Source organism: Mus musculus, chromosome 13 (assembly GCF_000001635.26).
Source record: "Mus musculus strain C57BL/6J chromosome 13, GRCm38.p6 C57BL/6J".
Taxonomy (NCBI): domain Eukaryota; kingdom Metazoa; phylum Chordata; class Mammalia; order Rodentia; family Muridae; genus Mus; species Mus musculus.
The window spans coordinates 60,685,175-60,702,160 of NC_000079.6; the positions used below are offsets into that span (position 1 = coordinate 60,685,175).

The window sequence follows — 16,986 nt, forward strand, 5'->3', positions numbered from 1 at the left end:
CTTTCCACAGCTCTTCCAGCTGCATCTTAGTCTGCTTTCTGAGCCCAGTGCCTGCAGCTAGCTCTGAGCTGCACAGCGGATGTCCGTCCATCCGTCTGTCCGTCCGACAGAGTTTGGTTTGGCTTCCCCTTCCCTCCAGCTGATGCCTCTCCATCTTGAATCTTGGCTCTAGGAAGAAATCTGGCTGTGTTTCCCTCCTTCTATTGGAATAAGGAGCTTCAGCTGAGCTCCTGGCAGGGTTCCACTCTCTCTCTTCATGCAGCTCTCTTCATGCAGACACATGAACCGTGCTCCCTTCTCTCACTTGTCCCCTGAGAGCACCCTGCTGAGTTCAGAGCAGATTATACCTTCTGGCCTAGTTAACTTTGTCCCAGTAGCTGAAAGGAGATAGAGTCACTGTGATCAAATAATAGGAAGAGCTCAAGGGATTAACATGGTGAAGTCAGAATAGTCAAACAGCCCAGATCCTGGTGGCTGGAATGCTACCTTGAAGCAGGAAGCCCCAGTCTCTGTTCATGTGATGTGGTCATGCCCACTGAATGATGGCGGAATGACGGTGACCTGCAGATGCGATTCCCCCCCCCCCCCACCACCTTTTTGCATTTTATCTTATTTTGATTTGAGATCAACTTTTATTTTTTAAAATGTTTTTATTTATTTACATTCCAAATGTTTACCCCCTTCCGCACCCTCCTCCAAGAGTTCTTCACCCCGTCCCTCCTCCCCTTTGCCTCTGAGAGGGTGCTCCCTCACCCCCCCCCCCCCCCCCGCTACACCCCCCATCCCCCTTCCCTGGGGCGTCAAGTCTCTGCAGGATTAGCTCAGATGCACTTTCTTTCTTTACAGGACATTTTTTGTGTTTTCATAAAACTCGACTTGGTGGTCAGTGTGACTCTAATGTGGAATTTCCTGTATTTGGAGAAAATGTTTGGAGTGTTGCTGCTTATTTGGTCCACTGGAGACCCTGTCTGGATTGTGTTAAGTGACATTTTGCCTCGACCTTTTGTTCCTTCTCTTTCGGCTTTAAGGAAAAACAAACAGATGAGCAGATACGGCTCCAGGCCTGCTTTGTGGGGTGAGGTCCTAGGGTTGATGCTATGCACAGCGAGCGAAGGTCCCACCACAGCTTCCCGCTGCGTACGATCCGTACATCCATTCAGTCTTGGAGCATTTAGAAGTTCTCTTGGCTTGAACTGTCTTGGATATCCCTGAAGGTTGTAAATTGCTGAACTGTCAGGACCTTATCTGAGCCAGTATTGTTTACTTAGGCAGTGAGGACCCAGGGCACAGGAGCCTAGCTTGGAGCAAACTAGCAGTGTAAGCTGGACAGACATGGTGGTGCACACCGGTTGTAAACCTGACAGGTATGGTGGTGACCTGACACACCTGTGGTTCGAGGGCTTGAGGGGTGGGGGCAGGTGGATTGGGAGTGCTGGGTCACCCTGGGCTACATAGTGAGGCCTTATTTGGGGGTGGGGGTGGGGAATTGAATGAAACCAAACCAAATAAGAACAAGAAAACCCAGCAGTGTATCCGTCAGCTCCCCCTTTGGCTAATGTGCTGAAAGGCTACCCAGGACCCACACTTCTCTCTGCCACCAGCCACTTAAACTTCATGGTCTGCCGTTACTCTGAGGGCTCAAGATTCATGGTCCACTGTTCCTCTGAGGGCTTAAGAGTCGGTCCGGTTGGACCTTGTGTCACAAGCTTGATGACAACAGGATCACAAGTTCAAGTCCAACCTGCTTTACATAGAAAGACGCTGTACCATGCCAGAAATATAAAAGGGCTCAGGGGTAATGAGCAAGGGCCCAGCTTCAATCCACAGTGACTACCAACGAACTCCCCCTCAAAACCAAAACCAAACCAGTCTGTGCGACAGCTGGCCGGCATCCAGCACGTTTCTGTCTCTATTCACTTCATCCTAGCCTGTTCTCGGATGCCACCAGAAATATCTAGCACAACGGACTGAACACTCAGTCAGCAGAGAACAGCTGCAGACACTGTGCTATGGTGAGAGCCGGTGTCAGCTGGGACACGGCTCTCATGGACTCGTGGATTTACCTCTCGCCAGGGCAGCCCTTTGGCTGGTTGCCCGAAGGAGGCAATGACCTCCTCTCCCAGGCCAGACATAGCCCAGCACCGCTTTCTAGTGCATGGGAGCCCCAGAAGGAGCTACACTAGTCCTGGTATCTCCCATGCCCACCTTTCTGTCCAGCTCTATCCACGGAGAGGCTTGACCACAAGCACATCTTAGCCTCGGATGCATTTCTGAGTTCAGCCCTAAAGCCCGCAGTGGATGTAGTACAGACTCACTTCCAGAAAGCTTATAGTGTCACTGGGAGAAAGGACCCAGCAACTTCCAGAATGCTGGACTTAAATGCTCCAAGTCTAAAAACATAACTTGGAGGGTTTTGTTTTGAGGGATAACAACAGCCTCAAACAGAGGAAGTGCCACATGTTACCTCCTGTTGCCTGGGACAAGGGCCAGGTTCTAACCCTGCACACAGCAGCTATCAGGATGGCTTATCAGTTTCCCCTAAACTTTCTCCAGGCCTTCTTATGAACTCTAGACTTGTTCTACCAGAGGGATCTGGAAACTTCCTTATGTTTCCATGGAAGACGAGGGGCAGGCGATCAGGAGTCCAGGCCCTGTATGGGCTACATGAGAGGTCGTCTCCAGAAACCAGCAATGGAACAGCAGTTCTGAGGAAGATGCCTTGGCCGCCCACCAGCTTCTTTGATTCCACCCCGGAGGCCCAGGATGTTCTGGATGCTCTGCAGTGTGATCCTGTCCTTAGGATGCGGATGCTCTCAGGAACCTACATCTGCCCTACTCCCCTCCACCCACGGTGTTGTTTGCATGCCTCCCCACCCCAGGGCCACTCTGTTTTCCACGTTGCTCCTGACCTTGGCCTTCTTGGGGTTCCCTGGGTAACAGGATGCTGTTTATCCACTTGGGAAGCTGTGTCTCCCTGTGTCATGGCAACCTGAGCTGCTGCTTGCTCCTAAGGAAACCCATGCTTGCTCTCCAGGTCGTTTTCCTGAGTCCCAGAACAGTTCACATAGATTTTCCTGTACAATAAGAATTTTATGACTTTAACGCTTTTCATTTTGCTGATGTGTAGCCTGACTGCTTTTCACTGTAGCTTCTTAATGGGGAGGCAGAGAGTGGCTCCCAGTGTGGACTTTGTCAAGGTATTTGGAGGGAATGGGTACCACCCGGGGCCGGCGTTAATGAGTTCCCACGCAGGCCGCCCACACATTCGTTGCGGGTGTGCTGTAAAATCAAAGGTAAAAGCAGTATTCTCTCCTAGTCACCGTTCTGAATCTGTACCCCCTGTACAGGCCGACAGCATGTTCTTGGGGAGCGGTGGAGAAGTGCGACATTGTTAGACCTGGGTTGGGCACCGTCATGTCTTGTCACAGTGTGCCTTTTCTATGCTTAGTATGTCATCTCTTTTCACATTTCCTTCTCCTTTCCCACTTTACCCTTTTCCCCCCACATTCTTTCCTTCTCCCTTTCCCATTCCTCCACCCCTACCTCTCTACATCACAAGGAAGCTCTTCCTGCCCAGGCACACCCACAGCCCACGAGACACTTTTCTGGTAGTGGAACCTCTCTTACCTTTCGTTCCCGTGAGCAGAGTTGTCCGCATGTGGCTATATTTGAACATTAGAGCTGTTGGTGCTGTTCATTTTCAGTGTTGGGTGAGTGACGTAGATCCTATCATACACAGCCTCCTTGTCTCTCACAGGCAGATGTGCCTTATGTACCTGGAGCTGAACTCTGCTTCGGCAGCCGGCAGTTTCAAATGCACACCACGCATCCGTCGCTCACTATGGTTTTTGTCTTCTTCCTGATCCTAGAATGCTTGCATAGGCACAGTGAGGAATCCCCGGGTGGGACCCCCATAGGAGACATGGAATTCATTTGTTTCACATCCACCCCACACATGTGACCAGAAGATACTTTATGCAACATTGTTAATTTTCAGCATGAAACAAAGTTTTGTAGTGTGGAGTTTGCCATAGGAAGTGCTCAAAGATTTTGGATTGTGGATAGTTTGATGTTTGATTAGGGATGCCCAGCCTGTAGACTGTTTTTTCAATAGTTATACAAAGGCCGGTCACTTTTTGTTGGGGAGCTCCTTGGAGTATCTCCAAATTCTGGTTTTAATTAACTAATGCATTTTCAGAGAGAGAGAGGGGGGAGAGGGAAAGGGAAAGAGAGGGAGGGGGGAGAGAGGGAGAGGCATGACCTTAACTTTGTGTAGTTATCCACAAAGCCTTCAGAGTGCATCTTTCTCTCAGAGATTTTCCCTGGAAAGTCTGTCCCCCAGTGGGGTGTCAGCCTGGTGCGGTACATAGACATTACTGCAGCCACTGAGCTTGGGACTAGGATCGATGTGACATTCCTGCAGCTTTACCCACATGTGATAGATAAGCAATTTATAAAATGTTCCCGAGTGCTGTTTTTCTCATTGGTGGAAGGGATGACAGTCCTAGAGCGTTGTGGCTGTCCCTAAGGGGAGCTATGTCATGGTCCTTGCAGGGTTATGGGGACAATAATGATCAGGGTCGTGGCCAAATGCCATGTAGTAATAAGCTGGACAGGGAACCTTGATGGCAGTTATTTCTTATAAGCTAAGATTTTTCTCTTTTTAATAATATTTGTGGTTTAAAAAATATTGTTTTGTGTCTCTGTGTATATATGTGTATATATTTGTGTGTATACGTGTGTGTGTGTACGTATGTTTGTGTGTGCATGTACACACACAGCATGTGTATGAGTGTGTGCATATGTTTGTATGTATGGGTCAGGCATTGCCTTGAGTAGCTGTTGAACTTTATTATTTGAGGCAGGGTCTCTCCATGAACCTGGAACACACTGACTGGCTAAGCTGGATGGCCAGCAGGATCTGGGGATTTTCCTGTTTCCAGCCTTTAGTGCCAGGATTGGTGGCCACCTTGTTTAACTTTTTGTTTTAACACAGGGGCCAGGGATATGAAACCAGGTCCTCATGCCAGCACAGCGAGCGCTGGGGACCAACCTAGAGTCCTGCACTTGTTAGACAGGCGCTCTGTGGATGAGTCACATCAGCTGCCCTTCATCCCTGGTACTCTTTTAAAGTGTGGATATATCTCAGTACTACGTGTCTGTCCACCGGAGAGTTCATGTCCATTACTTGAATTAACTGAAATCGATCAATGACTGGTTATTGATTGAAATTAGTTAATCGGTTAATCAATTGAGAGGTTTTGTGTTAAATGCATTGGTTGTCCATCTCCAATTCTGTAGTACATTCCATTTTCAGGGAAATTTGTGCCTATTAATTAGTGGCAGGTGCTGGGCTGTCCCAGGAAATGAAGCTCTAGGTTCTTATGAGCCTGTTCACAGCATTTCTGCAAGTGTGCTGCATAAGCCTTTTTAAGTGCATTTCCATTTATAGGTCCTCATCTAATGCGTAGTGTCGCTTTACTGACATGGAACGCACAGTAACAGCTCCTTTCTCCGAGTGATGCTTTAACGGGTATGCCTGTTTTCTCTGTGAGGCCCATTAATCTTCTCAGCTTAATAAACAGCGCAGGAGGACATCTAAAATGGTGAAACGCCACAGAAAGCGGAAAAAAAATACAATGATGCCTCGTTCTCCAACAAACTAGACCAAAACCTGATGCAGAGTAGAGGACAGAGGGGTCAGTGTAAGAGCTCAGCTAAGAAAGAGGGAACCATATGTCACTTTGAAGTCCTCAGCTAGGATGTGCTTCCTAGCAACTCAACATTTTCTCTCTCTCTCTTTCTCTTTCTGTGTGTGTGCACGCCACACACACACACACACACACACACACACATGCTCACATCAAAGTGTTGCAAGGTGGCTGGAGAGATGGCTCAGCAACTGGGAACATTTTTTTTTTTGCTCTTGTAGGAGATCCAGATTTGGTTCCTGGCATACACATGGTGATTCAGAACTGTCTGTTCCAGGGATCTGATGCCTTCTTCTGGTCTCCATGGGTACCTCATGCATGAGGTGCACATGGCAGGCAAACACTCATGCACACAAAGTAAAATAAGTATGCCTTTTGTTAAACAGTGCCACAAGTATTGACGGGAACTTATGAGTAACAGTTAGCAGGAGACTTCACAGGACGGACTCCACACCGCTGTCTCATGAAAACTCAGGATGCCGTGTCCAGACTGTTCCCAAGCACAGAAGCCACACTTCATGCTAAGCTTTTGCTGGGCTAGCAGCAATCGCTAGTGCCCTTCCAGTTCTTGGTTTAATCTCCAAATTGGATCATGTTGTTATGCTGGGACCCTCGAATTAGAAGTATTTTCATAAGTCCCTTTTTACCTTTGATGTTGGTAGTTGGGCTGCTAGGGAAGAATTATCTTCAAAGTCCAAATTTGGGGTAGAAAGCAGGTGCCAGGAGAACCACGGTTGAGAGCTGGTTGCCAAGGAAGTAAAGGACCCTAGCAGCCATCAGCCAGTGACCCATTGGGCATTAAGCCTCTGCTACAGTTGCCTGTGATGAGCTGGGATGTGATGTCTAAATGGGAATGCCCTATAGGCTCGGGCCTTTGACCTCTTCTTTCCCTAATGGCGGAGCTGTCAGGAGGCTTAGGAGGTACAGCCCTTGCTGGAGGAAGTATGTCACCAGGCCAGGGCTCCGATGCTCGTAGATTCATTCTACTTCCAGTTTGCTCTCCCAGCTTTGTGCTCCAGCTGCCATGCCTTACCACCAAGTAGCTTTTGGTGATGGTATCTCATCACAGCAACCATAAGGTAACTAAGGTGGAAAGCTCCTTGTTTCCGGAGTCCATCTTTTAGTGAGGAAATGCTCCGGAGGAGATGACAGTGGGCCAGTGGGTATGGCCCAGAGCACCCAGCTGCCAGCACTGTGTGCAACCTGTGGCCCTCAGCTCTCAGAGCTGCAGTCTGTGGTTTTCTATCATAGCAGCAACATACCATGAGCAGGGACAGTGAGAAAGGGTGGAGCGATGATGTCAGGAAGGGTGGAGCCAGCAGCCACATTCAGCAATACAGCCTCCTGTGGGCATTTTCTTCTTTCTTTTGGTCCTTGTTAGCCCACCCTACTATCATCCCCCAAGGGGGACATTTGTGGAAAGTAGTATTTTGAGGGTAATATCACATTGTGTTGAGATGAAAGCAAGCACTATGCAGAAGTAATGTCAGCTTTTGCAGATTAGCAATAGCTGTCACTGGAGACTTGTGCTATTGTCAGGACTTCTAAACACTACATCTGTTAGAGCTTCAATTAAGCAGCTTACCCTTGCTGTAATTTGGGCATCCCAGTGGCCCATGCATGAAAGGTGTGGGAACCTCTAAGAGGTGGGACCCCATGACAGGTGTTTAGGTCATGGGGTATGTCTTAGGGTTTTATTGCTGTGAACAGACACCGTGACCAATGCAAGTTTTTTTTTTTTTTTTTTTTTTTAAGATTTATTTATTTTTTTGTATGTGAGTACACTGTAGCTGTCTTCAGACACACCAGAAGAGGGCATTAGATCCCAATACAGTTGGTTGTGAGCAATCTTGTGGTTGCTGGGAATTAAACTCAGGACCTCTGGAAGAGCAGTCAGTGCTCTTAACTGCTGAGCCACCTCTCTAGCCCCCAACCAATGCAAGTTTTATAAAGACAATGATAATTGGGACTGGCTTACAGGTTCAGAGATCTTATCATCAAGGCAGGAGGAGCATGGCAGTATCCAGGCAAGCATGGTGCAGGCAGAGCTGAGAGTTCTACATCTTCATCTGGAGGCTGCTAGATAAATACTGACTTCCAGGCAGCTAGGATGAGGGTCTTAAAGCTAACACCCACAGTGACACACCTACTCCAACAGGGCCACACCTACTCCAACAGGGCCACACCTTCCAATAGTGTCACTCCCTGGGCCGAGCATATACAAAGCACCACAGGGTGCATGCTCTTGAATGTGGTTTATGAGAGCCTGGCTTCCTTCTCACTCACTCTATGTCTGGCCCTGAGGTGATAGATTTTGGTCTGATAAGTACTCCTGCCATATTTTGAAGCTCCCACAGCAAGCTTCAAACAATGAGGCTAGTTGATAAAGGCCTGGGCCATCTGAAATTATGAGACAAACCTTTTGTCTTGATAAGATATCTCAGGTATTTTGTCATAGCAATGGAAAACAGATCCACACATCTCTCTACTTTAACAAATGCTTCAAGAGATTGATCTTGATATTATCACCACTTGGTGAGATTTGCAGTAAGCCCATGTTAACAGCTTGTAGGTGGTCTGGGTTTGGAGCGTCTACATAGCTCATTGGCTTATAACACAATGTACTCCTTTTAAAACTCTGGTTTTCAGAATGTCAGCCTTGTATGCCAGTGCTGTGCATCAACTCTGTGAGGCATTCTGCATCCAGGGTGGAAGGAAACGATAGATAGGGGAGCCTGGAGCCCTTGGTCCTCAGGAAAATCACATCCTTGAGAAGGGGGGAGAGAGAAGCAGTCAGAAAATGAAAAGTCTCACACAAGGTGTGTGCCATAATCAGGACTTGAGGAGATATGGGAAGATGAAGTCATTGCCAAGGGAGAGAAAAATAAGGAGAGGTGTTTTTAAAGGAATGGCGTTGGCATGGGTGTAGATGTTTCTCCGGAACCTTCTTAAGCCCTGTGTCCATCAAGGATAGGGCCTTTCCTAACCATCCGGCCTTAGTCTCTCACTCTGTCTGCTGCTGACATCATTGAGGACATGAGTCCTGGATGTTCTGCCCATGGTGCCTCTGGGCATGTCTTTACCCTCCCTCGCCCTTGGGCTCTAGCTGGGCTGCACTGGCTGCTGTTCTGTCCTATCATAGGCCTTAGGGTTAACCCTACCTGGACATTACCTAACCTTGGGACATTGAGAAGTGCAGCCACATCCACGAGAACGTCTAACTTCCCAATTAGAGGTGAGGCTCCTCTGCAGAAGTTTTTCATGAATCAATAGAGAGTGGGCCTTGATCCTGGATCCAAGTCGCTCTGTCCATGTGTGAGGCACGCACAGCCCAGCCTCTGGGGGTTCTGGGATAGTCATTGGTTATCTCAGCTCACCTCTCCATCCTGCATCCTTTTGAGTATGCTTAGTGGGGCCTGATGATGTAGTTGTGAAGTGAGGACCACTTGGCATCTCTTCTCTGAACTCTCAAGCTGATGTAAACCTGCTCTCTATACAGGTTGTGGGAGCTCCTCTCTGCTACCATCTACCTTGCAACAGAAACCGGTGTGGGATTCCCAGGGAAACTGTAAAGTGACTGAGATAGTCACATCCTGTCTTGGTTCTAAGCCAGCGAGTTCACAGCAGCCAATCCTGGCTCTCCAGTGTTCTGCTGCAGGAGAGGGAAATGAGGATTAACCCATCATGCAAAACAACAAAAAAAGTTGCTGCAAAAATAATCTTTGTTTTGTGTATGCAGGTGTGAGTGTGTGTATCTTTGAGTGTGTAATGTGTGTGTATATGTGTATGTATGTGTAGTATGTGTATATGTATGTGAGTGTGAATGTGTGGAATGTGTGTAGGTATACGTGTGTGTGTGTATGTGTGAAATGTGTATGTATGTATGTGTGAATGTGTTTGTGTATATGTGTATGTATGTGTGAGTGTATGTGTAGGATATATGTGTATGTGAGTGTGTATATGTGTGTGTGTGATATGTATGTATGTATGTGTGAGTGTGTTTTCTTCAGTGGCTTCTGCTGCTAAATGTGATGAATTGTCCTCTCCTAATATGAAAATATTACCTTTCATTTAGGTTTCTTCTTGTTGTTTTCATGTATGTTCTTCAGCAGGTGCGCAGAAGTGTACACAGCCTGAGGGGTGGTCAGACCCTTTGTAAATAGAGAAGAAAGGAGAGGGTGGGGATTGATCCAGATGTTTCTTCCTGTGTCTCAGTACCTCCGAGGGATTGCCATGTAATTGCATGGCCTCATTGTTATCTAACCACTCGCTGTCTTGCTAACTTCCTTTCTGATCTCCATGCGTGGGAATGAGATCTGGTTGTGTGTTCTGTGACACTGAGGATGCTTCTATCTACAGGAAAAAGACAACCCAGATCAAGCTGCCTTTAGTCGGAATGCTTAAGTACTGAAAAGTCCACTTACATAGTTTCAGGCTAGCATCAACTCAGCCACTCTGCAGTGTCCCACAGACCTGGTTTCCTTTCCTCCACTGCACGCCTGGCAGTGGTTTCCCTTAAACCACAAGCTGATCCCTACTGATCCCACATAGCTCAGCCACTTTCGAGTTTTATATATCGTTCAGTGTCTGTGAAGAGAGTCTCATAAAGACTGCCTCCCCATTGTCTGAAAGGTTTTACATGGGCCATGTGTCTGTCATTGGAGTTAAAAGAATACGGTGCACTGATTGGCTCAATCTAGATCCCATGATCCAGTTCCTGGAGTTGAAGTCAGCAACCCCGAAACCCAGAGATCCCTGGAAAGGGATTTCGACTGGGAGGAGGGTGAACAGGGTAAAGAAATTGCTCCTCCGCCCTTTGGTTCTGAGGACTGTGGATCTTGTTTTTCTGGGTGCTGTGGTATTTAGCACTGATGCAAGGAATGTCTCTGAAGGCAGACTCTTGTGTGTTCTCTACCAATATTATTCTTTCCGCCCCTCCCTCTTTTCTTGGTTCTGTGTCTAGACATGCAGAAGAAGAGTTTGTTGAAACAGGCCATGTGTGAGTGCCTGAATTGGGAGGGAAAAAAATTATAGACAGATTGGCTAGCTATCTATTTAATCAAATGTGTCAAAGGAAAGAAAGGAAGAAATAGAGAAAAAAGAAAAGGAAGGAAGGAAGGAAGGAAGGAAGGAAGGAAGGAAGGAAGGAAGAAAACCTTACTCTTTATGGCATTGCTCAGAGGGAATGGGCTCAGTAAAGCTGCACCATGCACAGTATGCCCACCTCCCTTGTTTATTGTCAAACTTTTGAACTTCCCTGATCAGTCCGTGTGTCCCCATGTTATGTCCTTGCCCTGATCCTGCTTTCAGTGAACCTTAAATGCTGTTCCATCTTTCTCTGCCAGTGGACAGTTCGCAGTTGTGAAGAAATGTCGTGAGAAAAGTACCGGTCTTCAGTATGCGGCCAAGTTCATCAAGAAAAGGAGGACCAAGTCCAGCCGGCGGGGCGTGAGCCGGGAGGACATCGAGCGGGAGGTCAGCATCCTGAAGGAGATCCGGCACCCAAATGTCATCACCCTGCATGAGGTCTATGAGAACAAGACAGATGTCATTCTGATCCTGGAGCTGTGAGTGTTCCCTGTGGTGTCTGGAAGAGACCGTGGGGAGGGCATGGGGCTGCATGGGCTATCGTTATCCCAATTGAGCCATCCTTGAGAGAAGCACTGAGCTGTGTGCCTGAGCCTGAGCTGCCTGAAAGATGCAGCTTCGAGTAACTAAGGAACACTTGATTTGCAGAGGGTCCATGAGTCTTGGGGCTCACCCACTCTGAAATTCATCTTTGTTTGCCATACTTAGGGGCTTCTCCGTAAGCTTCACGCGTATACCATACCGTTTTCCTTGTCTTTTTCCTCTCTCATTCCATCCTCCTTTCTCTTGTTTCTCCTTCCTCCTCCTTCTTAATCTTTCACACACACCCTGCTTTTAACTGTGGAGCTGTCAGCGATAATTACAGGAAGGATGGAGTTGAAGCTGAACGCTGAGACGTGATTCTGGGACTCTTTAAGCATGCTGCTGCTTTTCCATCTTGCCCATCTGGTGTCGTGGTGGGCAGCCTGATTGATAAGCATTGTTCTGAGCCAGTTCTGGTTTCTACCTCCTGCCTCTCCCTTTCCTGGATCCCTGCCTGCCTGTGCTGTGTGTGTGGGGTGGGGGGTGCGGGGGGGGGGACCCATTGCGATCAAGGCCAGCAGCCCACTCTTGCAAGAGAGAGGAAGAAGCCAGTCGAGGGTTCTCGGGGAGTCTCTGTAGGCATTTTGGATGTCCACTTGGGGAAAGCAGGATGGGTGGAGCTCATGCCCTGACAGCTGATCCGGGGTGGTCCTCAGGGACCACAAGTCCCATTCAATTCCTTGGAGTTTTCTAAGTTCCGGTGTGCCTGCCCACTGTTTGACTGCTCCCTTTCTTGTCTATAAATTAGATGGGCATACAACTCCTTTAACCTTTTGTGGTTTGGGGGGAATTCCTGTCCAGTCACATAAATAATGCCAAAGGAAGGGTTGCACAGCTATGGTAAAGTTAACAGGCATAGTCAGGTGACTCAGGACAGCCCCACAGCTCTTCCCACACTCTACAAAGCTCCAGTGTCCCTTGGGCTACTTTCTAACATACCCATCTCCACGTCCTAACCCCCAAATGTGCCAACAGAATGGAGCAATGTGTAAACTCTGAGACCTGCCTCCCTAACTCAGCGTGAGATTTGCACACATACTCTGTACTGGCTAGTTTTGTGTCAACTTGACACAGCTGGAGTTATCACAGAGAAAAGAGCTTCAGTTGAGGAAATGCCTCTATGAGATCCAACTGTAAGGCATTTTCTCAATTAGTGATCAAGGGGGAAAGGCCCCTTGTGGGTGGGACCATCTCTGGGCTGGTAGTCTTGGGTTCTATAAGAGAGCAGGCTGAGCAAGCCAGGGGAGGCAAGCCAGTAAAGAACATCCCTCCATGGCCTCTGCATCAGCTCCTGCTTCCTGCCCTGCTTGAGTTCCAGTCCTGACTTCCTTTGGTGATGAACAGCAGCATGGAAGTGTAAGCCGAATAAACCCTTTCCTCCCCAACTTGCATCTTGGTCATGATGTTTGTGCAGGAATAGAAACCCTGACTAAGACATACTCTATTCCTTTAAAAACTGCCTAGTAGCACTCTACCACCTGGATGGTAAAGTTTATTCTTCTATTGCCCAGTGGATATGTGGGCTGCCTCTAGTATATCATAGGAGTAGAGCAGTCCTCAGCACTCATAGACTCATGTGAACACATCTCCCCACCCCCTAGAGTGGGGTTGCTGGGGAATGTGGACATCCCACTGGGGACTGCCAGGCTTGTTTCCTGGAGTGTCAAGTTTCACTTTCCAGCCTCCCCAGCAGTGGGTAGCTTCAGTTTCCCTGCCAGCACCAATGTTGGCAGTGTTGATGTTTTTAATGGCACATATGTGGTTAGGTACCTGGCAGCGTGCAGCTTTGCTAATGGTGTGGCGACCTTGAGGACAGCCTGAGGAAGTTCACCTGGAGCAGCTGCAGGAAGTGGGAAGGAAGGTTATAAGGATGGTTCCCTCATCATGGGGTCAGGAGCATTTTCATAGATCCCAGTGGCCCCACATCATGTTCTTGCCATTTCACCTCAAGTATATGCGTAGCTTTGGTGGTTCTGATATGTGTTCCTGACTGAGCTGTAAGGCTGTTCAGACATTTGACGGCCCAGTTAGAGCAAAGTGACCAACCTCCCCTGGAGTAAGAGACACTTCTGGAGCTACCCTGCAGGCATCTGAGGAGATATCTCTGATGACCCCAGTGTAGACACTATTTTTCTGTTTGTGTGTTCAAAGCACAGAGGTCCGACTGTAGGCCAGGCTCTGCCCCTGTGTTCTTTGCAACCCTGAAAAGTAACTTTAAGTTGATAAACTTCTCTTTTGCCACTTGCTTCATGGTAGAACAGTCTGCTCACGGTAGAGCTACCCACTGTAGCAGCTCAGTGCAGAGTAAGCATGAAGGAGGCATAGGCTACATCCCGCAATCACCACTTCACATCCTCCACACACCATTGTTCTTGGAGTCATGCCGAGGCAGAGATCTCTTCTGCCTGGATTATTGCCCACTCACCTCACTGCACAGTGCACAACACTACAAAACTTTGGTGTGTGCTTGAATCATTCTGTAACTCACTTGCTTACCTGGCAAGCGGCGAAGCCAACTTAGAGAACTTAGTGTTGACTGTGTGACTTAACTTTCTGTGACTCTGTCAAAATGCCCGAGACGGTCAATTTGAAAGGAAAGAAGGTTTTATTTTTTGACTCACAGTTCAGAGTCGCCGTCAGTCTGTAGTTGCTTGGCTTTGTCATGTGGAGAGGCAGCATGTCACAGAGGTGAGCACTCGTTGGTGCATATCTGTTCTTTCCATGGTGGTCAGGAAGTAGATAGAGAGTTAGGGTGGGCTGGTATTCTAGTACCCTTGGGGGGGGTACCCTCTAGTGACCTCACCTCCTTCATTAATCATCCCTTCTTAAAGGCTCAGCCACCAGCCACTAGCATCACACAGACCACATGGGCTTCTGGTAGACACTTCTGATCCATGTGTAAACACTAATGCTGTCTCCAAGTGCCAGTGGTGTCAAGGTGTCAGTTGGACATACTGGCTTATATAGCATTGCACATTGGTGTGTAGCACACCAAAGGTGTTTGTCATTGGAGTTTAAGATCTGGATTGGCCAGATCTTTCAAGCTTTCTCTTCTCTTCTCTTCTCTTCTCTTCTCTTCTCTTCTCTTCTCTTCTCTTCTCTTCTCGTCTCGTCTCGTCTCGTCTCGTCTCGTCTCTTCTCTTCTCTTCTCTTCTCTTCTCTTCTCTTCTCTTCTCTTCTCTTCTCTTCTCGTCTCTTCTTTTCTTTCTTTCTTCTTTTTTTAAAGTATAATTTAGGTTTTTTGTTTTTTGGTTTTTGGTCTTTTTTGTTTTGTTTTTTTTTCGAGACAGGGTTTCTCTGTTTAGCCCTGGCTGTCCTGGAACTCACTCTGTAAACCAGGCTGGCCTCGAACTCAGAAATCCGCCTGCCTCTGCCTCCCGAGTGCTGGGATTAAAGGTGTGTGCCACCATGCCCGGCCTTGTTTTTTTATTTTTTAATGTACACAGCATAATCAGTTTATAATATTCATTAGAAGATTAAACAATATGTGAAAGCCACCTGCTGTGGCCTTACAGATGTCCCAGTTTGAGAGCATTTCATGTGAGCAGTGGCATCAATGAACCACTGCCATAGAGGAAGCCACCTTAGGTAAACAGTGGAGATTGAAAGCCCTAGAGGGTCCAGATTTCCCTGAAAGACACAGCACAGAGTTAGCACTAGGAAACAGTTTAAAACATTGGACAGTGTGTGCAAACATTAGTTCCCAAGAAATAGCATCCTTTAGAGTCTCCTGAGAAGCTTACAGAAGACAAGGGTTTTCACCCTTTTCTAGAGTTTTATTTTAGGGACTCAAAGATTAATTAATTATCTGGGTGGTGGTGGTACACACCTTTTAATGCCAGCACTTGGGAGGCAGAGGAGGTAGATCTCTGTGAGTTTGAGGCTGACCTGGCTTACATAGTTCCAGGACAACCAGGGCTACACAGAGAAATCCTGTCCCCAAATAAAAACAAAAACAAACAAAAAATTAATAAGTATTTAACAATCTTTGATACAGGGCTTCATCTCTCCTGGGCTAGATTTGAAGTGCTATGTAGAGAGAATGACTTATAACTCTCAAGGGAATCACAGGTCTGCACCACTAAGCCTGGCTTTGTGTTTTGCTAGGGATGCAACCTGGGGCTTCATGAACGCTGTATGCAAGCATTTGGCCGCTGAACTGCATCCCTCGCTATGTGTTCTGATGCAGATGCCGTGCCAGCTTTAGGCCCTGTCTTCTGAGGAGATGCTCGTGGTTGGGCTATGCCCCCCGTATCCAAATATATTGAAACTCTTAATAGTTTCTCAGAATGTGACTTTCCTGGGACAAAGGGTGGTTTCCAGTGTGGTTAGTTCATTCGTGGTCAGGCTCGAGTAGAGCAGGGCATTCATCCAGTGTGGCTGGTGACATTATAAAAAGACCCTGGGCAGACTGAGATGCAGGGAGGACGCCGGCAGATAGAACACTGAAGAGATTGGTCCCAGCCAAGGAGCGGTTGGAGCTTCTTCAAAACCAAGGGAGCAGGAGAGACAGGTGTTGATTTTGGAATCATGGCCTCTTAGACAAGTGGTAAATTATGTTAAGCCTCTCCTGTGTGTGTGTGTGTGTGTGTGTGTGTGTGTGTGTGTGTGTGTGTGTGCATGTGTATGTGTGTGTCTGAAGACACGCACTTATGTGATTCCATTCCAAGTGAAGGTCATGAAAATAATGCTTTTTAAAATTTAAATGGTTACAGTTTATTATATTTTAAAACTTTTATGTATGTATATGGTATACAGGTGTGCGTTTGTTTCTGTGTGTGGGAGCACATGTATGGCTGAAAGCATATGTGTGAGGTCAGAGTTTGGTATGGGCATCTTCCTCTATTGCTTCCCATAATCATAGTAAAAAAAAAATCACCCAATATAGGATTCTAACCACATTTACACGTATTGTACTGTGATATTAACTGCATGCACACTGCTGTGCCTGATCTTCACACAATTCCTTTTGACAGACTGAAACTCATCCCCTGTTAAACAGAGTTCTTTTTGGCTCTTTGGGATTGGCCGGGGTAGGAAGTTCTGGACGAAGTTGCTCCTGGCAGGCAGATTGTATGATTGGATACTTTCTGTAAGATCATCACCTGTTTATTCCTTAACCAAACCCGGAGGTGCAATCACCTCTGCACCGTCATGCGCTGATGTGGTGTGGACACTTGGCTGGCTCACCCAGAACTGGGAGAGTGTTTCAAGAGACAAAGTCCAGTTATGAATAAAGTGTTTTTAAAGCGATGCTTCTAGGCCAAGTGGCAAACAGGAGGAGAAGCTGAGAGGTGTAGGAACCCGTCTCTCAGGCACGCCCTTCCCACTTCTCCTCTGCGGCCTGATTCTCGATGCTGCCTCTTGCTGGCACACTTGTTTGTTTCTCCCAGCAATTGCGCTCCAGTGACTTTTTGAACCTTTGCTTTTGCTCACGAAGGCAATTTCGAGAGCTCTTCTGGCACCCCACCCCTCAGAAATCTCTTATTAGGCAAGACCAAGCAGAGAACTCAAGAGCATTTGGCGTCAGCCTTAGCCTTTCACAACAGATCAGCTCACATACAGGAGACAGCTTTCCACTCAGGGGTGCTCTTGAGAACTAAAA

At 47.5% G+C, this 16,986-nt stretch overlaps 1 protein-coding gene and 1 long non-coding RNA gene across 9 annotated transcripts in view; both read left to right on the forward strand.

Annotated features, from left to right (window-relative positions):
* Dapk1 (death associated protein kinase 1) overlaps nt 1-16,986 on the forward strand; it is a 161,469-nt gene that overhangs the window by 83,452 nt on the left and 61,031 nt on the right. For all 8 annotated transcript variants that reach the window (XM_030247400.1, NM_029653.3, NM_001285917.1 and 5 more), the window contains one exon: nt 11,057-11,278. In XM_030247400.1, the coding sequence (XP_030103260.1) occupies nt 11,057-11,278 (222 nt within the window). The remainder of the gene's footprint in view (nt 1-11,056; nt 11,279-16,986) is intronic.
* Gm35540 lies at nt 792-3,102 on the forward strand. The gene is made up of 2 exons (XR_382548.1): nt 792-1,364; nt 2,554-3,102. It is a non-coding gene; the product is annotated as a predicted gene, 35540 (long non-coding RNA).